The following is a 26,428-nucleotide window of genomic DNA, read 5'->3' on the forward strand; positions in this document are numbered from 1 at the left end:
TATTTTTATCTCATTATTATGGCCCGGATATTGAAGCACGATTCAGAATATGAAATGGATGCAGCTTTTTAGTCCGAAGACAGATCAATCGGAAGATGACGAATAAAACATAAAAATACATTTAAAATTCAAAATATTGATTTCCAAATAAATATATGGCAACTTCATCGCTCCGTTTAAGCTGGAATCACTCGAATTGAATGTAATTGACCTCAAAATATAGATTTTCGTGAGTTTGGACAAAATTTGGAAAGAGCCGAAATCGGCCCTTATGGACCCTCTTCCTTATTTTCAATAGACTCGGCTTACTTGGAACATAATAATAACCCAAGGAATACACTAAGTCAACAAAAAATCAAAGTGACTTTATTTTTATTCTTAACGTCAATAAACAGTTAAATTTTCTAACCAAAAATTATTATTTTGACGTCAAAATAAAGTTATTTTAACTTTCTTTTGGCTTGATGTATTTCTTGAGGAATTTAAAGTAATAAGTGGTGAATATAAATACAAACACGTAAGTCTCTCCAGTTATCTGGATGACATTGTGTGTGGTAAACGGAAAGTGAACAGTATAGGCTCGGCACACTTAACATGTCAATTTAGTCACTTCACAGAACTTAACAAGTCTTACAGATATACAGGTAGTTCTAACACTTCTAATCAATGTTCTGTTTGTTGTCAACTGCTCACAAAATATTCATAAGATGTCCTCTTAGGATCATCGTCGTGGTTTATTCTATTATTATACCCATGAATTCTACTGTGATAGTTCTACCCTGTAGGTAGTCCAACATGGATTATCTACAATTTTACCGCCTGACAAAACATGTATAATAAATATCCTATTAGATGTCTATTAGGATATATTACATTATTTTTGTATGGAAGAGAATCATGTTGAAATGTATGGAAAGCATTTCTAGAAAATACATTTTATTGTAATTATTATTTATATTTTACACTCGCTCGCGCGACAATATTTTATAAATAGTTTATTTTATACACTTGGCAATGAAGCAGTTTGTACCGATATTAATATTAAGATACACATCACTATATTTATATTATGGCAGCAAAGTATCGCGTTCCGGAATTCTTGATTATTCGGTACGTGCTGTGATAGTGCCTCATTAGCTATGTATACATTACATAGGACATTATCCCCAAAAGTGTCTGCATACCTGTTAATCAAAATCTCACAAAGAACCTTAGAATTTCGAGATTATATTAACCAAGATTATATTAAGACTTAACACATTACGTGTGAAAGAAAATAAATTAGATTCATTTCTAACGATATAGTACTCTAACAAAAATTCATTTATATGTACATGTCAATAGTTCGCTTGAATTATAAAATATATTTATATAAATATTAACATAAGAAAATAAATTAATAAATTATACGTGTGCAAGAAGAAATACTTATTCAAATTTACTCATTCCTATATGATCACACAAATCAATACTTTACTGTTTGTCCGTGCCTCTCTTCGTGATTCAAACAGTCGTATCGTATATACATGCAGTTATATGGCTAGATCAAAGTATTCTCACGCTGCATATACAAAACAACGAAATACTTAAAACAACGTTCGTTATATATTTACAACGAGCGTCATACATTTTACAATGCCGACGACTAGCCAAAACATTTTACATTTTCTCGTATTCGGACAGTATATAAATTCAATTTATCACGTTATCACGATAATGGTAATCCCACACAGCCCGCCCTATTATCTGTTTAGCAGGTTCCCTTTACAAAAATCAATTTTTTTTTACGTCTCGAAAGATATTTACAGCGCGTTAATTAGCAATAATTGTCATTTCGGATTTATATTGTAATTAAACAGTATTTTTTCTTGACGCAATGAGTTTAGACAACTACGAACTGAACGAAGATGCAATTAACTTCAATAACGAAGACAAGTCGACTCTCTTTCACTCTTCAAGACAGAGTTCTAACTTTACTTCAACTTAATTTGTTAGAGAATCTGGTCGGAGGAAAAAGGGCCGTGTGCGGACCATCGAAGACAATTATAATTGTATGTACAATTACATACAATGATTAAAACTACATGGGATGTACAGTGTCCTTTGTGTTCTGCCCTGATATCCTTGTGAGGGGCTCTTCGTCGAGATCGTTGGAGATTTGATTCCAATGTTCGTCTTCCTCATTCTCCTCGTCGTGCAACGAATCTTTCCTGAAGAACATAGTTACAGTTTTTTACTCGTATATGTATATTGAGATACACGTCACTATTTCAATATAATAAAAATTAAGAGCAAGAAGAAATTAGAAAAAAATATAGCTTCTTACCCAAAGAAAGGTTTCTTTCAAAAATTAAAAAAAAAATTTCTTTGCTATACAGTTAAAGAAAATTTTTATTTCTTTGATCTCTCTCTGAACGTCATTTCTTTTATAAATATGATATTCAAGTACATATATAGTAATTGAAGATTGAATTATTTTAAATATTAAAAGATCCAGCTTCGATCATTATAGGCCTTTAATTTCTAGTATTGATTGTGTTCTCTCACATATTATCGTATATAGTCTAAAATAAAGTTTCTTAATATTGTCATTTCTTTGATTTGAACATCATTTTTTGAAAGCAAATAAAAAAATTTATTTAATTTTAAAAAGTGATATTTAAATTAAGGAAATAACGTTCAAATCAAAGAAATGTTTTCTTTAACCGCGTAGCAAAGAATTTATTTATTTGAATCGAAAAAACCTTTCTCTGAATGTTCGAGAAACACTTTAATTAAAGTGAAGATTAATCTAATTATTTAAATTCTCTTTCTCATTCCTATGAGCTACATCAAATAAAATTCTGGGAATTTTTCAGAGTTTTTTAGATCTAATCGAAGAGTTCTAGATGATTGTATAATATCAAGAATTATATTACTAACTGATACTTGTTGTTGGATGGCAGGAATAAGGATTTTGGACAGTCCTTGAAGTAGGGCCAGCACTCGCCGTGAAATTTCCCACGGTTTTCTGCCTCGACGTATTCCTTGAGGAGGTTTGCAAACGGCGATCGGCTAGCGCTAAAAAACAAAATGCCTGGATTAAATTCAACATTATTTTATGTGACTAAAATGTGCTTATTATGACTATTTACTCTCTAAATTATTTGGTGTAAAATCTTACATTCTAAATAGTAAAAATTGTCTTGAAAAAAATAAAGAAAATTTTGAATTATTTTTAGTAAAACATTTCATTCTTCAGAATGACAATAATTCACTTTAAAAGTTTTAGAATAGACTTTACCAAACACAATAGAGTAACATTTCACCCTGAGACCTCAAAATCATACCTTATTTTAGGACTTGATTACTAAAAAGCTACATATAATACAAAAAAATCTTTTTATATCTATTTGTTACTCTTATTTTTTAGTGTACAATTTATTATGTGTAATAATTATTCTTGATAAACAAACTGGCAGCGCTACAGCACGTCTTTCGGAGGCCTGTGCGTAATGAAGGCATTCACGATAGACAGCAGAACAAGCAAGACCAAAATATGCTGTAGCAAAAATTTGATATTAATAAATAGATCTTAAGATTTGAGACTTACTACTCAATTGTGTTTGCGGACTTATGAAACAGAATTACCCGGAACTACACTAAAAAAAAGAAGTGTTTAACTTTAAAATATTAAAATGTTTTATTCTTGTTTCTATTTTTTAAACACTTGAAGATGTTTTAGTTTTAAACAGACAAAACATAGTTTTCAATAAACAAAACATCTTTGGGTATTTAAAAAATGAGGACAAGAATAAAACATATTTCTTTTTACAGTATACTCCACTCTACTCTTCAGAGAAGCTCCTTATTGCAGTTTTACGAACCAGACTACTTACGTAAAGAACAACTTCAGCATCTCGCCGATAAGCCCGAAGTTATTCAGATGATGTCCCTGGACTTCGCAAATCGCTCTCAATAGGCATGCCTTCCCGTTCATTCCCAGCGTGGACAGCATATCCTCGGCAGTGACATAGAGTAGAGCTCGCTCGCCGCCGTGGAACGCATTTTTTGGCACATCTGTTATGTCTCGCTTGTGTAATCTACGCTTGATAAATGCTGCGATGAAGTCAGCCATCATCATGCCGGCCTGCCGGCTCTTCAGCTTCCTGTCGAAACTCGGCGGCAGAGCGCCGTACGGGTTTTCGTTATCCGTCAGGCCCAGCTTGTCAAAATCGACTGGGAAAAACATAATTAATAGCATCGCGTAATTCTAGCATCACAATTTTCTTTAGGTTAATCACATGACTCTCCAGCAAACAAGTTCATGTTATTTATCATCATTTTGACGTCTTCAATGTAAAATGACAAATAACTTCAGCTTGTTTGCTGGCTCATCCACGTGGCGGATGGACTTACTCGTGAATGGCAGGCTGATGGTCATATTGCTGAGGAAGCCGTAAGGAGGATGGCGAACGAAGGGCAACGCCAATGTTGGCGTGATCGTCATGACGGTGCCAGGTGGCAATGCGATCCGTCCATCATTCGTGAACCATAAGACCCTCTTCTGCCTATGATGCGGTGTCTGGCGAGAAGATTCGCCTTCGTGAACGGTATCGCTAAATGTAGATGATGACTCTCTCAGCACGGCCAGACCGAGCAGCAGCAGCAGAAGACATCCTCTTTGAGACATTCTGCGCTGTTCGAGTTGTCGTAACGAGATACCTATTAGGAATGTATGTACTGTCACATCAATTCTATTTCTACCAATATAATATTAAGTCTATTTTTAGATTCTTTTTTCAATACACTGAAAAAAGGAGTGTTTAATTTTAAGATATTAAAATGTTTTAATCTTGTCTCCTAATTTTTTAAACACTTAAAGAGTAAATTACTTAAGTTTTGTCTATTTGAAAAAGTTGAAAACTGAAATATCTTGAAGTGTTTAAAAAAATGGGGACAAGAATAAAACACATTTCTTTTTACAGTGTATATAATAGATTAGCTTTTATTTTGATTTCAGGTTCTAGCTATTCACTGTGGATCTTGACATTGATGATGTCAAAAGCGAAAAAATATATTATGAAAATTCTTGCAAAAAAAAAACAATTTGTTACTCCCGCGTGCATCTCTCGGAGAAGCGAATAGATTCACCGTCAAAGGGGAGCTAAATACTCGGCTAAATAAATACCAAGAGGCGGCATCGACTGTGGGCCGTAGATCAAATTAATCGTTTTATTTGCGAATGAAACTTGCAAAGTGGCGTGTAATAATTCTCATATCTCTCGATGGCCCAGCGGTACTTCAAGTAGGACGACAGACCTCGTGAAATTATTTACGATAAATATCCCACGACGGGATACATGCCTGTGCTACGTATCGCAGTCACGAGACTTACGGTACCTGCGGTGTGTTCACTTCAAGTCGGGTGTCAAGGAAAAACTTTTCTGCGACAGGTATCGCCGATGGATTTTGTCGTCTACCTTGTTGTCGCCGCCATCGTCAGTGACTTACATCCTTGTTCGCGCAAGAACGGACGAGGCACGCGCGAGGGAATTTCCTTCTGATTGATATTCGGGACGGGTAGCGCGCCTCGCGCTGTCCAATTCGATCAATTAGAAATTTAATTTGTGGATAAGGAGGATAGAGACCGTCTCTTAGGGAGATAACTGTGCTCCGTCTCGTCGCGCAATAACGCTAAATGTTCATTTATCACGTCGCAGGTTGCTGAAAATTCGCATCGAAGAATTATTTGTCGAGGCGCGTCGTAAATTAATCAAGTCGGAGTGTCTTCGGGAAGCCCGAGGCTTGGAAATCCGAGGGAATAGAATTCGGGGAAAATTCCCGCGCTCGCGGGATTTTCCCTTCATTATTCGTACTATTACGTTTCTATTACGTGGTCGGCACTCGAGAATATTAAGCGCACACACACACACACACACACACGGTGATGAGGTTCAGCCCCCATACTACTTTAATTGCACGACGGACGCATCGTGGTACGTATGTCGATTGTTATCGCGAGCCTCGTGTCGCATTTCTTCTTTCCTTTACGTCGTGACAACAACTCGATGGCACGTCGTCGCCGTCGTCTTACCGGTCATTACGGTTACCGGGACGTTACGTGTGTGTGTCGAGATTTATTAGGCTTTGGCCATCCGACCGGCCTCCCTATCGGCCCCCCCCCCCGCCCCCGGTATGTAACAGTATATAAACTGCAAAACAACATGATTAAGGGGAATCAGGTGTGTGCCCTAGAAAAATGCAAGTCGTACGCGTGTTTGCCCGTATACTGTCCGCGTATATCATTGCATCGCGTTCGTTTCTTTTCTTATGAAGTAAGAGATGTTGCTCTCGCAGATCCCGATATATATTTGATATCCTTTTCTCTCTCTCTCCCTCTCCCTCTCTCTGATATGCACATATTCGAAACTATATTCTCTAAACCTTTTTTTAGAGTGAATATCACACTGAAGAATGAAATTTCATTCTTAAAGAGTGGAAATTGAAGCCATTCTTTTTTAAGACTAGCTCAATTTTCACTTTTTAGAGTGAGATTCTACTTCAAAGAATTTAGAGAGTACATGTAATTATTATTAATAGTAATGTAAGTATCTGACTATAATTGTAATAATATGAAATACCAAAAACTTGTCTCAGTTTTTGCATGTTCACTGTTGAAAGAGCAATGGTTTTATAGCGATGATAAAATGCACGCATTAACGCATTGTTTCATTAGTTAATAAAGTCTGTGCATTGGATCAATATTCGAATTCGTTATATGTATTTAAAAAGATGTTTTAATGGGGAACGTTATGATTATTCAAAAGCACAATGTGCTTTTTGTTTTCTATTTCTTGCTTTTTGCTGTTTTTTTCACGTCTTGTCTTTTATCCGGTTTTGTCTCATTCATTTTTTTGTTCCATGCCGCCCAAGGTAAAAGTTAACGAATTCCGGAAGAAACAAGAAACGCGTAGCAAGAAATACAATTGTCGATAAAACAAAGGAGGAAAGGAGGAAAAAGCAAAAGATAAGAAAACAATAAACAAAGAGCACATTGTAGAATAGACTTAAGCGTGTTCATAGATTCAATAAATTTGTTCATTAGATGTGTATCTTAAATTTTATAGAAGTGATAAAATGCATTTATCATATTAACGTATTATTTCATTAATTAATAAAGTCTGTACATTAAATCAATAATCGAATTCATTATATGTATTTAAAAAAATGTTTAAGGAGAAACATTAGGATAACGTTTAATTGTGTCAATATACATATTCATTGTTACAATGAATTCTAATAATAGTTTTATAACTCATATTCATCCTTTTATAAAACTTAAATCATTATGAATAAAATTGTTCACTGGACAAATTTTAATGAATATAGGAATGGCAGGACCTATAAAAGAAATGATTAAAAGTAACTTGAATTGAATATAATTTCACGTTATAAATTTAAGTGTTTAATTAATCATCCACCCTAAAACAAAGAAGAGATAGAAGAATAACGTTTCTGTGTATTCATGCATTTTTATTATCGTTCTCGCTAAATCAGCGGAAACGCAAGAAACATCGACTCGATCTAGATTAGCTGGCCCACATTGTTGAATATAATCCGATGCGCGATGGCGAGAGTTAAAGTTTGGCGAACGGAAGAGAAGTTGGGCCAATCGCTAAGCGTATCGTGCGGAATACGAAATACGAAATACGATTGACCCCCATATTTCGATATGTGCGCCGTGTCGGCTGATCGGACGACGTGTCTTAAATGAAACCACCCGGGTAATCAGATACCGGTACCTGATATCGGCTGCGTGCTTTTGACGAGGCACCGTTAACTACATTGCTCGTAAAAAACCGGGTCAATTTTAAGATCTGGTTCCTGCAGACAGTCCGAGAAGCGACACCGTATTCGCGATCGGTTGTAACTCTTTTCCGGGGTGTTGCAACAGGATTCGATAATAATATTAGCCGATCCCCCAAGTACTGATGATATGGAATCGAGAAGTTGATAATTGGTTGGGGAAATGTTCGTGCGAGTCCTTATTATCGATCCTTGATGTTTTACAATAAGAATTATCTTTCTAAAAGATACGCATTACAGGAAGTTTTATCGCTACACTGGAAATGGAATCTATAGCTGCATTTAATTGGTATTCTGATTTGTCCATTTTTAATCAGAATTCCAATAATCGCAATTCCAATTAACGTGATTATCTTAGGTAAAATTATAATTTATATTATGATTGAAATAACTAGAATTCTGATTGATATGATCAGAATTTTCTGGTTTGTCCATTTTCAACCAGGATTTTTTTTTCAGTGTATTACGCAATAATTGAATATTGATTTTATCGTCTTTTTTGTCAATTCTTCTCATACCGAATTTTTATATTATTGTAAAACATGGAGGGTATTTCTGAAAGATATACATTGGATATAATAAATTCTATTACGCAATAATTGCATGTTCCTTAATTTTATATTCAACGAAATCAATATTTATCCTTCATATTTAATTCGAAAAGCTCTTCCCTGGATCAATTTTCTCAGGTCTAACATTTAAAATCGGTTCATAGTCGAATTGCAGCGAGCCGATTTCAACGATAAACGTAATATGTAACAGTTTCACATCAAACGCAGTGGCAACCGAGACGCACTGCACCTGATCTTATATGCAAGAGATGAGCATTTTATGTTCCTTCACATCAAAATGCAGCAAATTCCTGACCTAGTGCCTTCTATACTCGCACTTAACGGTATAGTATCGTTATAATGCACTTTAAAGAATCGCGCTCCCGATGACTTTCGCGAGGCAAAAAAAAAAAAAAAAAAGGAAAGGAGAAGAGAGATGCGGAAGGAGTAGTTATCCCAAAACGCAATGACGTGAAAGAACGGCGTTTGGTTTGTTGAACACGATGTTCCGGGTGTCCTCGCATCGTTGATAATCATAATCGAGGCATTGGCGGATTCAGAAAAGATAGTACAATTTAAATTTATTAGCGGCATTACGTTGAATATGTATTATTTAAATGTATAATTCTTAAATCGTTTTATTTAAAATTATATTAGTATGAAAAAAAGAATAATATAATCGAATGTATGTATTTTTTATATCTATAGGAGTTTCTCAAATTAAAAAAATATTTTTGGAATAAAAAATGACTTAAGCATTTCAAAAATATGAAAATATACATAACATAAATGTATATAACAAAAATGTAGGAAATAAAAAAAATATATAACATAAGTATATTACATAAGTATATAAAAAAAACTACTCCAAGGGGGAATCATGGACCTCCTCCTCCCCTCCTGGAGGATTCGCCAGTGAATAGAGATAATTTATAATTTGACTGACCTCCGTGTTTCACGATCGGACGTCTTAATCGCGACTATATAGTGCTGTGTGCGTGGCATTACGCCGTCCGCAGAATTAATTTACGGTGCGTAGCCACGTGTGTCGGAGAGTAATTACTGCACGGTCGTAATCAGCTACTCTTTAAGTGTAAACGACACGTGCGGTTGTTTTGCAATGTGCGGGCAATTACGTCGTACAGTAGTAATTATTATAGAATGTAATATTGTAGAAAAAGAACGTATTGCTGCGTAATAGTAAAGGATATGTTAAGAAAATTAACAGGACTTTAATCAGGATAGCCTACCGATACAACCTTATCATATCAGATCTCGGCAATGATAATCTTTTTTTCGAGTATCGATATAAGGAAAGGATATAAATCAGGTGGAGTAGAATTTGAAAAATTTATATGGCGTTTATATCTCGATAGAAATTTATTCTCTGTGATTTTGTGAAGAAAATGAATTTTAAAATGTTATTAAATTAAATTAAATTTTGTTAATTTATCGAGAATCAAAGATAAATTTAATTATTAATAATAAAATATTAGAAAATCATTAGTCTGGAAATTTATGATTGCGAGACGCAACGCTCGTTATAATTAATGTGTAACGTGTATTAATACACGTACGGGGTAATAATCATATGATCCATATTATTTGACGCATATTATTTGAATATGCATTCATTGCGCATTCGTGTGAAAGCGAATGTGGTGATCCGAACACGGAAAGAATTTTTTTTTTTAGAGTTTACTAAGAAATTATTGTATTTCTTGTACAATAGGATTCCGAAATTTTTAGTAATTATGGCCTTCATATTAAAGTGATGAACTATTTGGTTTTTTACCACTTTTTTATTTTCATACTAATTTATTTTCTTTTTAATGAGTAAGAAACGTTAGTAGTGTTAATTCTAGTTATTAATTTGGAAATTTCTTTCGACAGAAAAGTCGATAGCGGATCGATGTCGGCATCTCCATGCATGACGATAAGACGAGGACGATCGGTGAAGGAACCGGCCCGAATGGAGCACCGACAGGAACTGATTTATATCCAGGTCTGAGTTCGAGACTCGGAACCAGTCGAGTGAGTCCCAATCAGACGAGTAAACTTAGGAAAAATCCGGATTTTCAGAGATTCGCGAATCGCCGCGACGCGGCACGCGAGGTCGCGATCTTGACTTTATAATACGAGTCTCTGATATATACATTCAAACGAGGAGGTCGAGAGTGGAATAAAGTAAATGTTGTACTCGATGTCGAGGAGGTCTAGGCGCTAACAGCTTAATTATTTTATTTTACGATTAATTACAGGATAGATCTATGCAAGACCTTCTGATTTTATCGATACGTCTTTTCTAAGTGAAACGATATATCATTTCACTCATGTGTTTATTGACACACTAATTTTCTGTTAATTTTGCTTAGAGAATTAATGAAAAACATTTTATGATTTTAATCCTTCGGAACTAACGCTAAAATCTGTAACACAGTTAGGGCCATTTTTGTAATATGTATACCAGTATTTATAGTGTCGATTCTTATATTTAAAATTGTCTTAAGTACGGTCTTAAGATATGATGAACCAATCAGAGGACCTCATCTTGAAACATTAAAATAAAAACGAATTATGAACCGACCATGATTACATATATCTAAAGATTAAAGTTTCCCAAGAAATTCATGAATAAATTTCATTGATGAATCTTTTACTAACCTTTAGTGTTTAAATGACTATGAAAATGAGTCTTACTAATGCTAGATCTGAAAGACCCGTTTAATTAAAAGGTTGTAATTAATTCAAAGAATAAAATGACATAATTCATATAAAAAAGAATTAATATTAAGTGAATTTTAAAAGAACAATTTTGCAGCTAACATAATAAACATTATAGCAAAGACAAATGAATTGTTTGATATTTTTAACGAATATATTTAGGGTACAGCTGGGTAATTTGAATAGTGAGAAAATTTGGATAATAGTAAGCGTTTGCAAAAATTTAAAAAAAAATTGAGACGCCATTTTATATTTAGGATTAGTAGCAAAGAAGATACTGTAGTCTACATATTTATATAGGTTTGAAAAGATATCTATGTATTTGGAAGTCTGTGAAGAGTTTTATATTAAGCAAGATAAAGAAATTTCGGTTGTTATTGCAGTTTATAAAAATATATCCTACTTTCTTAAGCTTTTATGAAATCTACGTAGAAAGTACGTAAACAGAGCCAAATTATGGATGAGTTCAAGTATTTTAATATAAAATTTGATTTTTGCTATAATTTTAATATTCATTTTTAATATTATCGAAATTATCCTTTAAGATATATCCAAAATGCCCCTCAAAATTGAGCTTCATTAAAATTGTAGAAGGAAATCGGAAATGGCATTATGCCTTAAGATTTAATTATTAATTTTTTATCCTTTGGGTAAATATTCCTTAAACATGTGATTTCCTGCTACATATCTTAAGTAACGATACAATTATTATTTTTCGAGAAATTGTTTAAAATATTTGAAATATTATTCAAATTACCCCGCTGTATCCTACAATTGAATGGATGTAGACCCATCGTCAGTCACCGGAGGATTAATAAATATCCACTATCGCAGCGCGATCTCAATTAATCTAAATTAATTCAGTCATCAGATTTCAATCATCAGATCTTACTCTGCAATGTAATTTTCATCTATCCGTGCGGTATCAAAAATAAATAGAGATCATGCCGCGTGCAGTTGTTCATTCTTCCACGTGCGCGGTCGACAACGTGGTAGCGTGAAATCAAGTCTTTGGCGTTGCCTCGGTTTCAGAAAATATGCGCCGCGCACTGTGAAAATGCACACGCAACCGTTATGCCACATCCACCATGTATAACCATGTGGACTGGTCGATCAGTAATCATAAGCTTCGCGTATTCACTACACGTGCTTAACCACGGAGATTAACCCGTTCGCTTACTCCAGCAAACCGGCGCTCGTCCTGCGATCCACCTGTCCGTCATCACGGCAACGCTTTTTTGAATGGCAATACGGAGAAAAAAACTGAGGCGGTGGCGACGCCGGGAAAGAAGTCCGGCAGGCGACGTTGAAAGAAAGAGGTTTTGACGCTCGATTAAGCTTGAACATCACCGAGGAAGGGAAGAAAGGCACTTCTGCGGCCACTTGTTGCTGACATAAAAAGAATTGCGCTATAGGAACGTGTTCGTTCAGCTTCGTGAGAATAAAAATAAAAACGTTCAAATAATACTTCTATCTCGATGCAGAACAATAACTCTTATTTCAGTGATTAACCCTTATTACAGACAATTCGCTCATTCATGTCTCGCACATTTCTTTTCTTTCAATATACTAGCTAGGAGCTACTTGGCTAAATAATGATCTCTTTTCCCTTTTTGCACAATTTTATAAATATTTTCTGAAGATGTTAAAGTCTATGTAAGAATTATAACTTAATAATTTTTATATATTTTGTGTATTCACCATAGTATATTATAATATATTTTAGTATATATATTTTATATAAAGTTATGAAAATTTATAATGTTAGATAACATGCGATTTATGTATATTTAATAAATAAAAGAGATTTTTTTTAATTAGAGAAGAAAAATACATTGCTGGTAAACATTTGTAATCTCGAGATGTTAATTCGAATATCAACTCAGTCGACACTAATTAAAAATAACACAAAATCTACGTTAAAATTTCACGCTCGACAATGTAACTTATGTAATATCATGTGTTATATCATATTTATATTTATACTGTTTCCACGAATGCAAATTAAATTCCAGTCCAATTTACATTTTCTTACACCTAGAAAAAGAGCTAATTATATCGTAATTAAAATTATAACTACATTAATCGAAACGGGCATTCGAGTGTGAAATTATATATAAAATAGATGTTATTTTTAATTCGCGTCGACTGGGAAGGTAGCCGCGACCTAAGCTAACTTAACTAACGTTAACCGCGTGAGTACTATATCTTACCTTTAATTCAGCTGCAATGCTTGGCGGACGAATCCGCCGGTGGGACGATATGTAGGGTAATCTTGACACACACTGATTAACAAAGCTGATTAAAGAGAGCCGCGGCGGCGGCGCACCGCAGTATGTGCTTCCTCGTATATGGCCGGTGATTCGTGTCGATGAAATAACTTAATTTACACGGGCACACCTCCCTCTGCCCCGCCCGGTTCGTTTCGGGCGTGAAGAAAGAAAGAAAGAAAGAAGAGTACACACGCGCGTACACGCGCGTACACGCGCGAACACGGACACCTTATCCGGCGCGCATTGTCGGCCGTGAAAAATGGAACGACGGCGAGAAGGAGGCGAGCTGGGGCGATCCAGTTCTCTGCGCGTCGTTAACGAACGCCCGTTTCCTATCTCGCTATCCGGAGAACGGCCGAGCGGATATCGGCGCACACGCTCCTCCTGACCGCGGCACGCGTTCTATCATCGCAAATTGCCCGTCGAAGCCTTATCCGCGACGCTTCTTCATCTCGGCGGCACTGGTGGAACGACGGTATCCTCGCGTTCTTGGCAGCGGGGATGTCGGCTGAAGAGCCCGATATTCCCGTCGAACACTCCGCCCGTGTGCGACGTCCGTGGAGCGTTCTGCAATTTTTGGCCGTTATGATTTTTGCCGCGAATTAAATCGTGCGCGAGTGAGTTTGAATTTAGTATTTCACCCTCGGAGAGACACCCCGTGTCACCATTTAAAGATTCTATCCGTGTGCCTCGTGCCTCCTACGCTTCTATTAGGTTCAACGGAATTTCTTTTCAATGAAATACGATCGATCGAATTCTTGGAAATTTAAAGCAATCGGTGTCGCTGGGCGCAGCTGTTGATTTAGAGGCGGGTCCTTAATCGATTATCGATCGCTGCCGCTCGCGAGTATCGATAATTGGTCAAATGATTGATGACGCGTGCTGGATTCGGTCCCGTGCTCCCGCCGAGAGTTAGTCGAGAATGATCAGTGGCTCGCTGACTTTCAGACTGATCGTACGTGCGTCCTTCATCGTCGATCTCTGGCACGAGACTACGCGTCTCTCCCTCCTCGAATTACACGCTGGGATTCACCCTCCTCGCCGAGCCCCCCCGTTGATCATTTCGTGCGGTGGGGCAGCGCGTCGCCATTCAAGAATACACCTCATCCAATTTTCGGTCGAGGGGGAAACAAGAGTCACAGGATATTGGGAACTTCAGACTCTGACTGCTCCGATTTTTTCAATTGTTTGCCTGTCACCCTGGCGAACAATTGAACCTTTTTCTTTTGTGGCTGAACTAGCGTACACCTTTAGACCTTAGATAGGTATATGTTTGATGTTTGGCGAAAGCGAGAAAGAAAGTTTTAGTGCAGTCTTTAATGCAGGAATAAAAAAACAGACCTATTATATTTTGCACTTTAACATTTATACGATAAATATAAATTGATGTGTAATATTGAAAATTTCATTACAATTAAAGGATTATGTTCGATCAAGGCGAGTTTATAAAGCAAAGTATCTAATGATAATTTTATGTGAATTTTACAATTTTTAGTTCGAAAAAAAATTCACAGAAAAAAAGACTTGAGAAGTAAAAACGTAAGCAACGAGAAACATGTTGGATTTGCTTACGTTATGGCCTTACGGTTTCTATCGTTATTAGCCAATTCCCTTTTACGTTTTTAAGTTTTTTGTGTGCCTTGTTCAAAAAGTGTAAGATTTTAAGGGCCTAAGCACGAATGGTGGTGAATCGTATCAGAGTCGTGTGTTGACTATGACTTATTTACGGTCTTGTGCAATCCCTGAAATCTTATCATTTTTTGCGCTGATGGTTTTAGTGCCGGAGCGCAAATTGGACATGCCTGGATTACTTTCTTACAGTTCTATGGCTTAGAACTGAAAGATTTAAAATCTCATTGTATAGACGCCCCTAGCGCATTCGCCTTAACCAAATATTTCTTGATTTTTTTCTTTTAATATTGTTCAAATTTCATGTCTTTTAAAATATTTATAAAATGTATATGTATTCACTGATACAAACGGCGCCTTGGAATTACGTACGTAGATGTGTCCATAATTAGATACACATGGCAGTCAAGTGTTGCAGAAATATAATTAAAGAAATACAATGAGCCAATGATTAACGCAAAGTAAAAACGAAGAAGAATCTTAGATTTCTAACGTATTTATTTTATCTTATGTGTGAATTGAAAATAATAAAATTATTGTGCGCAACTAAAACTAGCGTCGGCTCTCGGAAGCTTGTTAACTATTAAATCAATAAAAGAATATAATGCCAATGAGAGCCGACACAGTTTTTGTACGTAATAAAATATAATATTTATGTTGATCACCAACAGACATTTCGACCACATGATTCAGTCATCCTCAGTATATCAATATCATTTTTCAGAGTCAATTAGAATCGTTGTAACAAAGATAGAGTAAATACCATTAATGAATCATCGTTAGGTTGTTGTTCAAATTTAAAAACTTTATAGCTGTCTTGTACTTAGCTGAATATCTAAACAAAAATAATTGATAGTTATAATTGATAGTTATAAACACATCGAATTTATAACGAATCATCGTTGTGCTGAGTCACTGAGGGGTTTTTCTAATTAATATAATTAATTTTAATACATTGACTATCAACAGCGTTGTTAAAAACTTTCAATTATTAACATAATTTTAGCTAAATGACGGAATTTTTGTTTGGGTAATCAGCTAAGTACAACAGACGACTATGAAGTTTTTAAATTTGAACAACAGCCTAACGATGATTCAATGATACTTGCTCTATCTTTGTTGCAACGATTCTAATTAACTCCGAAAAATGATATTGATACACTGAGGATGATAATCGAATCATGTGGTCTGTAATTGATAATCAACATAAATATTATATTTTATTACACACGTACAACTATGTCGGTTCTCATTAGCTTTATATTCCTTTATTAATCTTTAGAGCCTTTTTCAATTTTTAATTGTTTTTAACTATTATTGATTTATATCAGAGTCTTCTTTGATCGCTTAGATTTCTACTCGCACGCATTGATAAGGAGTTTAAAATAAAGGTACAGTGAATCGTCTCGACAGCGAAGTGTCGCGTCGCGAACAAACCACCTCGAATGAGCCGTCGCTGTATCTAAATACGGAATGATATTGGGAACAAGAGAACGAAGAGACACGCGGAAAAGGAAGACAGGCGTTATGCAAAATGAAAGAACCAGCTGGCTGGGGAATGAAAAAGGAGAAAATCGAGGGACATCTACGAAGATAGCGGTATATAGACGTCGCTGTAAAAAGGAGAAAAAAGGGGGTTAAAGAGGGAAAGGTAGTTACGGTTAGATCATAATAAAGATTACCGTTAACAATAACGAAAACGCTAACTTTTCGCGTTAGGCTTATTTAACAAATATCGATTACAATAAATTAATTAAGTACATATTTAACTTGTGAGTTTTTTCTTAGGCTTTCTTTTTTTAACGATGCCAAATTAAACGACAAGAGATCAGGAATCGATTTCGACTTACGACTTAGCGGTCCAAATGCTTTTTTTTAAAGAGAAACACGATTTTAACGATTACATTAAATACACGATTAGCTATAAAAGTAATATATAGGTATATCAAATCTTAAATAATGACAAGTATTTTATGGCACGTGTACATTTTATTTTTCGTAATATGTACGTATAAATCAAACTTAAAATCGATGTACTTTCTTACAAATGATAGCTTTGCGCGCACGTATTTAGTTATTGTCTGAAAGTATAGCGATATGCTTATCGGCGCAGAGAGTGAAACTGCTCATAACAGGTTCATGTTGTATCTAATGCTTATACATGTCTATGAAGATTCGTACATAATACGTGTTCGTATATGGGTATAAATGAAACTTAAACTCGATGTATTCTTTTACAAATTGAATATGTAACTTTACGCGCACGTGTAATTATTGTCTGAAAGTACAGTGATATTAATAACGCGCAGAATGAAATTTCTCGTCTGCTTCTAACGGTTCGCGTATTAAAAAACGTTATACGTGCTTAAAAATTTGTACGTTATGCATATTTCTACAATAGAGTAGCGAGTTTTAAAAGTACAATCGATCCAATGAATAATCGATCGATTTCTTACAGCTACTACTCTATTGATCTATCATCACATAATTCTGAATGCACGTAAAATAAAACTCAGAACGACGTACAAATAATCTATGATAGTTTTGCACGCACACTGCAGATCCAAGTGTAGAATACAATATATGTGTATGATTACTTTAATGTAAAAATGACACTAAATATTACACGTTTAAATGTTCAAATTCGTTTTTTTTTATATCGAACAATGTGTTTAAATCCATATTTTAATCCGATCATACACATATATTGTAGTAACTTTTTACATACATGTTTAATTATTATCCAAAAATATAACCTGTTTGACACATGGAAATAGTCGTAGAACAGGTTCACGTAATTAATAATAATGCTTGAACGTGCCTATAAAGATATGTATCGCGATGTGTCTGTACGACAAAAGGACAAGCCATTTGCTCCGTAGCCAGTAATCCTGACTTTCACATAGTTTTGATGGAGACAAATCCAGTTCTACAAGGTACCTCGTCTCGGCAAGTTTCGAAACATAAGATACAAGTCGCAGCTCATCGCGCGAAGTGCCAAAATCCTTTCGCCATCCAGGACAGCAACTGAATAGGAATACAAGTTATTCCTCGTGTGAAGAGTGCGCAACTTTGATTTATAAATCCAGATAGCATGGAACATTTTAATAATATTACAAGCAACGTTGTATGATGGTAGATCATCTCGGGAACGGGGTGATTCTTTTTCCTCATGTAAATGTGATGATATCAATTAGCTCCAGAAAAACGAGTCAGTTTGTTCTCTGAATCTCTTCAATTAGTATGAGATTCTCTTCTCAGAATCTCAGAATCTCTTCAATTAATACAAGTAATAGATTCTCCTCCGTAGATTAGTTTTCGCCGTAGATATTGCGATCGCGTTATTTTCGATCGCTACTTTCATCCAACATTATCATAACATAAAGAGAAAAAAATACACATTCAGAATTCAATTCTCAACCGCAATCGTAAATTAAATCAAACGCGAAAAATCTTACTTCCTGCTGGAGAAACAAATTCACCTCAATCAATTATCCAAAATGTACGAATTGATGGAAGCTAATTCCTTATCGAGTTTACATCAACCCGAATTCTACAACAAGATGCGTTTTCTACACTCATGCACAAGTCATTTCCTATCGGCAGAACGTAGATACTCGTTTTACGTTTAAATATTAATCTATGATTCATGCTGAATTACAAATATTTGGTACATATTGAAAGTTAAATTATGAATATTTTTTTCACATATGTTTTATAGTATGTTGAAAATGAAAAGAACGTGCGATTGTAATATCTATTAGAAGATTATATCTTAACGTTAATTGAAGAGATGACGGAAGAAAACGGGACCAATCGACTCGCTTTCCTTAGATTTTCATAATGATACTTACTTGGTGAAACAAAAAAAATCCTGCGTTCCCAAGATGATCTTCTAGAGTCTTTTTGAATCGGAGTTGCGTGAACTCTTTGCATATTGAAAGGATACTCTCTAAAACTTTTAAAATAAATCTCATCTGTAAGAAGTGGAATCTCATTTTTAAAGATTTAATTAAAAATTGAGTCACTCTTTTTTAAGACTAGTTAAATTTGTATATTTTAGAGTGAGAATCCCCCCCCATTTCAATAAATTTAGAGAGTATATACTCTTCTTCTCCTGGATGGCTCATACACGAGTGTAGAAAACGCGCGACCGTGCTATTACGGAACTTGAATTGACATGAATTCAATAAGGTGTTCACTTCACTATCGCTTACAGCAAATAGTCCTAATAGTAGTAACTATGAATTAAAAGACGTTTCTTATGATTTAGGACGTCTCGACGGAAGGCACAATTTTAGATCGATAAGTTTTGTACAATAAAGTTGAACGCTTGTCAGGTCGATCTCTCCTACAATATGATAAATTCTGCAAACGCTCAGTATATAAAGATAATCATGTTCGGATAATCTATATTCGGAAAACCGAGTGCTCCCATATATCATTTTATTTTTGTTATTTGCACCGAATATTAAACAAGGATAAAATGATACTACTCGGCACTACTCGAATTGTGCTTCAATAACAATTTAAAAAATGGAGAGTTTAAGACACTTCACTCGTTGCGTGATTGGCAGTGTAGTATTTCTAAGTCTCTACTTGAAATTTAAGAAATAAATACAATCGAAAAGCCCTTGTAATCGTTTATAGCGCTACACTTTTGCTAAGAAGAAATCTTCGACCTCATCAAAAAATTTGTTATAACTATAAAAATTTTCAGTAAGCCATGATATGTAAATGAATATTGTACTGTTATTCACGAACGGTCCCAAGGGCCTTTCGGAGATTAATTTTCGCTAAGACATAAAAATGAATAACAATACCATAATTATCAGTTCAATATCAAGTAGAGCTCGATAGAATTTTAATTCGTATTTTGAATTAAAACTGAATGTCGTAATGAAATCAATTAATGTGCAGTAATGCCATTTCGTAAACACTTACGTTACACTATTATGTGTAGAATACAGACAGACAATCTGCGTACCCGAATTATGGCACATATGCGATATTTCCCAAAATTTTCCACTTATCCCCCCCCCCCCCCCCCTTCCATATGCTTTAGCGTGTAATATCAGCGATTACAAAATAGCACTATTTTAAACGTGTAGGAGAATCGAAACAGAAATATTTGATTTATCACTATGATAACAAGATTGTATCGTATTAAAATAAACTTCAGTTGTACATTTAACAACTTTGTCCATGAACACCTGTTTATTACTTACACATTATGGTCTCTTCACGGTCATAATAACTCTTGTAATGCAACAGAAAATCTTAATTTACATGGCAATTCGCACATGAATATACACATGTACACACATGTAACGAATCTCACGCGTATAATATACTCGCAGTTTTTTATAGTCTTTAAGCGGATTTGTCGCCTAATCGTCTCTCGTGACATTTACAGACCAAAATTGCTACGTTATACTGTCTAAGAATCTATCGCGATTAACACAATTTAATTAGTACTATACTTACATAATAGTTAGCACTAATAAAATATAACAATAGTCTTTGGCTCGTACGCTCTTCTTTTGTTTCTATAGAACAAGAGAGCGTATTTTCAGACGTATTACTTCTATATTTACACTATGTAAGAGGTTTATCCACCTGTTATTTCAATTTAATTGTTTTACTTTGTCGATAAACTTAAAACGATGAGACGAGTAGTGATTTCGAGAGCTCGATTTGTGCGAAAATGCATTATCCTGACAAATATTTCGTTCGCGTTTATTAAATATAAATGCGATTCGCAAAGGCAATAGAAAACATTTTCAATGCTTAAAAGTTTCTGAAACATAATGAAATTAAAGAACGACGTGAACAGAAACAGAATAATCAAGATAATATGAAAACTGTAAAATGAGTATAGAATACCAAAATTATATGTAAAATAATGGTACATACAACCGAGTTTCATAGACATTATGTAAATGTCATTGTATTCGTTACTGCTGTAAAATTCTCTTCCCAAAAAATTAGAAATTATTACGTTTCTGCTTATCAGATAAATTCTTAACTATTTGACAACTGATGTTATTTCATAATATTAAGGGAAGATTAAGGAAGGGTTAGTCTAGGTGCTGAAAAAATAAAGTGTTTAAGGATTTTTTTTACAGAAAACTTTCAAAAGTTTTAAAATTTTTTACATATAAAAGATATATATTTTCGATGAATATTTCTAAATTTTTACGTCCATTTTGGATTTCTTCTCTTTATTATTGGTTCAATCATAGACTTCTATAGGAGTATTCGAATTCCTATCTGGATGTTCCCAAGGTGTCATCCTTATTTAACATTTGGTAAAATAAGTTTCCGAATGCAACTTCTGATAGCTTCTCTGTTATGTTTATTTCCTCTATATTTTCTTACAATGCTTATAGCGTGTGAGCGTAAAAATGGAACGCACCTCTATTACAGACTGTCGACTTTCATGTAATAGAACTGAACCTGATTCTGAATTGTCCTTGTTTAATTTATGTATGCTTATGTATGCGTTCTGTCTGCGAATATATCATGTTGATAATGTTGCGAATTGATACTGATTTTGTCTCTATGATATTGGTCGTGTGATTTATACATGTGAGAATTATACGTCAATTTAAAGGAGCCGCCCAGCAAGCTTATTCTGTAATTTTCATTATCATTGGGTTCGAGACGGCAAAGCGACTAGGCATGCTTACCGAACGAATCAGCATGACTGATTTTTACTAGAGATCCTTTCAGACACTGATCACAAGAATGTCATCAAATTTCTCCAAGCGAGAAAGAAATATAGACTATCCTCCTTTACAAAACAGTGTGCATACATCATCTATGGATCTCTAGTTTTTTGTTGTCCAACTTGTAGTCCAACCAATCATGTTTAATTATTTGGCAAGCAGACTAAGGGTGGGATTTCATTCGCGCGTGTCGTATGACAAATTTTTAAAGCCTTGATTGGCTATAGATTCAATCTATCTTTCTATCCTGCATACATTTTTCATATGATCAAAATGAAGTCCCATCCCTAGTCGCTTTACGAAACTTGCGTTAAGAATTACAGAATAAGGATGTTATTTTATTGTTTTTGTTATATGACAATTTAGAGTTGTGAGTAGTTTCTTATATGTATATGTATAAAACGTACGTATAATACATATAAATATATAATATTATACGTATAAAAATCATATTTAATAACGTATGTTTAATCCCAACCTTGCGTATGACAAATGTGTGCAAGAGAGGTCTCTGGATCTCTCTATTTTGTAGCCAATCAAAAGACTTGAAAAACTTGTCGTAAAACAAAAACGCATAAATGAAATAATATCTTGGGACCGCCTTTAAATATATTATATAAATCGGCAATATCGACTGCGATAGATAGAAGTCTGTAGGTTCAACCTATAATAATCTGTGACGAATTCCAAAATGAAAGGATCTTAGAACATTCACAAACATATTTATTGGAGCATAATGGCGAGAGGAAATTCAATATAAACACAAATATTAAGAAATATATATTAAATATGCAAATTTTGTTTCAAAATTTTTGAATTTTTTTACGCATAAAAGATATATATTTCAATAAAGTAATGTATTTAACATAAACGGTCTTGTTTTCAATCATATTATATATATTTAATATATATTTCGCATATAAAAATATATGTAAACCTTTTCTTAATGTTTGCGTCTATATTATTAGATTTCTTCTTTCATTCGCTATTATGGTCCAATGTTTTCCTTTAAAACATTCCTAAAATGCCTAATTTTTTCAACTCTTAGAGAAAGAAGATCCTTTAATAGTAGCAATGAGATCAACATGACGATAATGACTGATATAATGATTGCTTTGATATAACTGTAACAATTTCTAAAAAGTGTAATAATTTGCTAGGTTTTTGAGAGGAACTTTTGTCTTTTATTTACCTTTTATATCGTCGTCATATCCATTTAGCCGCGATTATCAATGGTAACGATAATTACGATATCGTTGTATCTCTCGAGTGTAAAGGTTCTTCCATTGATGGAAGAGAAGACGGAACAGAAGACGAAGGTGACGAATATGGGGAAGACGTCGAAAGACGAGACTCTGGTGAAGGCGTGTTGGGTAAAGAAATTGCATATGGTAAATTTACCGCAAGTTCGACGAGCATATTGAATGAATCACCATTGTGTTCGTGAAAATAAGCGTTTTCAAGACTTCGCGTCGACAGGCCACGATATGCGATGTGCTGTTGAACGACGGGCGATACTAGATGTTCACGCGGTGCGCTCCAGTATGCAGCAGGCTCTTCTTGGGTAGAACTCTCAGAATTGTCCATATTGGATGAAGGATTAGGCCTACAAAAAAAAAACACTGTCCTTAATTTATTCTTCTTAAAATTTGACGTCTATGTATATCATTTTTTCCAACGCCAGGGTATAGTTAGATGCACGCGAGAATCAGCGAATATTCTCAACCACCGAAAAATGCGTGTTACTTGAAAACGCTCGACTTTCATATATACGACTCTTTTTCCTTATTTATTTTTTTTATTGCCTATTTATCTTTCTCAATTATTTATTTATTTTATTATGTCAGAGAAAATGGCGATCGCGCTTAGCAAATATGTTGAAAGCTCAAAAAAAAAAACTGGTAGAAGGCATTTTAGCAAATTTACAACAGTTGCAAAGCTCCCGCTTATTTTTTTTATACTAGACGCAACTGTTGTACCAATTAAAAACTTGCCTTCGTCGAGCATACGGATGAGAAATAGCGTCGCCGTCTAATTGCTCGACTTGAGCCTCAGCGTAAGGACGAACGATTACGTTGGGCCATCGTATCAAAGGATGCTCCTCCTCGCTGTGGTAGTCGTTCAAACTGCTCTCGTAATCGTTCGGACAATCCTCGCTTCTGCGTACGCAAATCTTGAATGATACATCTAATATTTTCACACATCTAATCTATTCTCCTTCTTTATTTTCTTAATTCTCCAAAAAAGGGAAACTTCGCCATTGTTAGCACATTAGCAGATTAGCAAATTAGATGATAAGCAAATTAGTTGATAAGCAAATCTCTTATCGAGCTTTTTCGTATAAGTAGGTCGGCGTTGTTGAGTCGATGGAATTCTTCGTTATTAATTGTCGAGAGGATAATAGTTGAGAAATACAGAAAGAGATACTTACCGATATGTGGGCTCTTCCAATCCACGTTGCGGAAAATTTACGTTACATTGTGCTGGTGTGTCGTCTTCAATCGGTTCGAGAGGAGTTCTTCGACCATGCCGAAAGGGACTGCTAGAGTTTACGCGACGAGTACGACGTGATATTGTGTAAAGGTTTGGATCTTCACCAGCCTCTTTCAAAATTCCAGGAAGAATGCGTCGCCTAGCATTTATAAACCAGTTACACACCTGCAAAATTCAATAATTATTAGCAAATCAATGCAAACTGGAGGATAATCAAGAAAAATCAGCTTGAACTGTTATAATCGCACATTAATAAATCAATTATTGCTGCCTATCTAAAAGACTGAGATCTGGTTTTTTATCTGATTTATTATCTGATAAAAAAAGAATACAAATTTATTATTTAAGAATTATAATAATTGAAATTGAATAATTAGAGAATCATCATAAAAGCAAGTAAAATATATTACATAAGAAGTCGAAATATTTATGTCACTGCACTATCTTGATAAATTATAATTTTGCTATAAACTGCATAGAATTTTTATGCTCCTTTCCGAATTAAATTAAATTAATAGATTATATAGAAAAAATTCAACACAGTGCACATGTCGATTTGAGATCAGAGAACAGAGATCAAAAATTATAAAAGTCTTTTGGCAAGACATAAAAAAATCTAACAATAAGATTTATTAAAAGTTATTCAAAAAAAGAATGTAAACAATTATTTCGATTGTGCAATCCCTATCTAACCCTAGTTGTACACATTGAGGTCCCCAGGACCATAGTGCAATTTTCTAAATCGAGATTTATAATGGGCTTGTTTCTTAATCAATTCTCCATCAATTAAAAAAAAATTAATTGAAATACCCATTTTTACAAAAGTTACACAATAACAAATATGGATGGGCTCCCAGTATATCAAAGGCGTAAAAAACAAGTGTATACAGCTAAGGTTAATAGTAATAATGGTAATTATTTAGAATATCCCTCCTCCCTCTTCACTTAAAATCTGAATAAAAATATACTCATTCGAGCGTTTTTATTCAAAGCGAAAGAATCTGACAAAAAACGCGGCAATTGGTTCATAAATCAAATTATTAAGCGTTAAAGTTAGGGTTCTCTCTCTTTCTCTCTCTCTCTCTCTCTCTCTCCGAGTTACGCATCAAGTGCATAATATATCGTTTTATCCTTCTTTATTATTTGGTAAACAACAAGGACAAATGATATGTACATTATGCGCTTCATGCGTAACGCACCCTAAGAGACTTTAGAACACAGGGGCGAGATTCCGTAATTATTTTACGTGCCTACCGACAGTTACGTAATCGTGACCTTGGCCGCAGCCTTCCAAATGGTCATGGGATCTCCTTCTTCTTTTAATTGGCCTCGCAGCCTAATTGGCTGATACGTGGCCACTGATCTTCGGAATTGAACAAATCGTAAATTGAAATGCAATGCACCGGCTACCTCCGAACCGGGCGAGTAGAAAAAGGTGATGTAATCAGAATGAAAATAGTGAGACGCCCCTTCAAAGAAGGCCGCACGTGTCAATCACGCGTCAAGCCGAATAAAGGGACGATGAGTAATGTATGCATGATCAAAGTCGGTAGCGCTTTTCAAAAATATAATCGAGATGGCGTATCCCTCGAAAGAAACACGTCCGAATGGTCTCATAACTATGGTCAAAGTGTGACTATGGTCACATCGTGTAATCAAGATTTTAACAATAAGCACTAAACAGGCCTCTCTTTCTTAAAGTTATTCCCTTCAATGCCACTCGCTTCCAGTTTTCCTGCCAAGCTCTGAAAGGGAGCATTGAAAGGAGTGGCATACAAGAAAATAACATTAAGAAAGAAATCAATAGAGATTTCAAACGAAAATAAATAAAGTCATAAATATCACTTTTTTCGTTTTTATCACTTTCTCGGTATCTATCTCGATGAAATCGCACTTGTCCGCATGATACTGTACATGGTATATGGCTATATCAATGACATGCCACATCGCCATGTTGCACTCCCCTCTTCTTTTTCTTTGTGTGCGACATCTATATATGAACAAAAATGTGGCCACGATTGTAATGAATAAGAGAACTGGACGCCAATGGTGGGCGGGGAAAGAAAAGGACGAAGGAAGGACAACCGTAGCGGAGAAAACCCAAAGGGAAGGAAAACAAAAAAAAAAAAGAAAGCGAACAAAAGGATATATCAAGCAGGCTGATTAGGCTGCGACGCCC

General features: G+C 34.8%; 2 protein-coding genes across 7 annotated transcripts in view; both read right to left on the reverse strand.

Moving 5' to 3' along the window:
- Positions 1-1,354: 1,354 nt before the first annotated feature.
- On the reverse strand, positions 1,355-14,175 carry LOC108748979. 2 transcript variants are annotated; one of them, XM_018487441.1, is made up of 5 exons: positions 13,337-14,175; positions 4,399-4,704; positions 3,879-4,218; positions 2,923-3,060; positions 1,355-2,210 (listed from the first exon to the last, which is right to left on the reverse strand). In XM_018487441.1, the coding sequence occupies exons 2-5, from the start codon at positions 4,670-4,672 to the stop codon at positions 2,081-2,083; spliced, it is 882 nt and encodes a 293-aa protein (XP_018342943.1). In that variant the 5' UTR covers positions 4,673-4,704; positions 13,337-14,175; the 3' UTR covers positions 1,355-2,080. The 2 variants fall into 2 exon arrangements, with proteins under 2 accessions (XP_018342943.1, XP_018342942.1); XM_018487440.1 differs by having other exon boundaries at positions 4,399-4,690; positions 13,337-14,174.
- Positions 14,176-22,637: 8,462 nt separating this feature from the next.
- LOC108748948 (homeobox protein TGIF2LX-like) overlaps positions 22,638-26,428 on the reverse strand; it is a 44,839-nt gene continuing 41,048 nt past the window's right edge. For 3 of the 5 annotated variants that reach the window (XM_018487392.1, XM_018487390.1, XM_018487389.1), the window contains exons 3-5: positions 24,188-24,414; positions 23,751-23,915; positions 22,638-23,362 (exon numbers count right to left, since the gene is read on the reverse strand). In XM_018487392.1, coding sequence (XP_018342894.1) covers positions 23,002-23,362; positions 23,751-23,915; positions 24,188-24,414 — 753 coding nt within the window. In that variant the 3' untranslated portion in view covers positions 22,638-23,001. The remainder of the gene's footprint in view (positions 23,363-23,750; positions 23,916-24,187; positions 24,415-26,428) is intronic. The other 2 variants (XM_018487391.1, XM_018487393.1) reach the window with 2 other exon arrangements.

The sequence above is a fragment of the Trachymyrmex septentrionalis genome, unplaced genomic scaffold (genome assembly GCF_001594115.1).
Source record: "Trachymyrmex septentrionalis isolate Tsep2-gDNA-1 unplaced genomic scaffold, Tsep1.0 scaffold25, whole genome shotgun sequence".
Lineage (NCBI taxonomy): Eukaryota > Metazoa > Arthropoda > Insecta > Hymenoptera > Formicidae > Trachymyrmex > Trachymyrmex septentrionalis.

Excerpts from the sequence above, each read along its gene's own strand:
- LOC108748979 (XM_018487441.1), bottom strand. The coding sequence starts at position 4,672 with ATGTCTCAAAGAGGATGTCTTCTGCTGCTGCTGCTCGGTCTGGCCGTG. Across the intron at positions 3,061-3,878 it reads ATGCTGAAGTTGTTCTTTAC|CGCTAGCCGATCGCCGTTTG; the intron begins GTAAGTAGTCTG and ends TTTGTTTTTTAG. Across the intron at positions 2,211-2,922 it reads CCATCCAACAACAAGTATCA|GAAAGATTCGTTGCACGACG; the intron begins GTTAGTAATATA and ends TATGTTCTTCAG.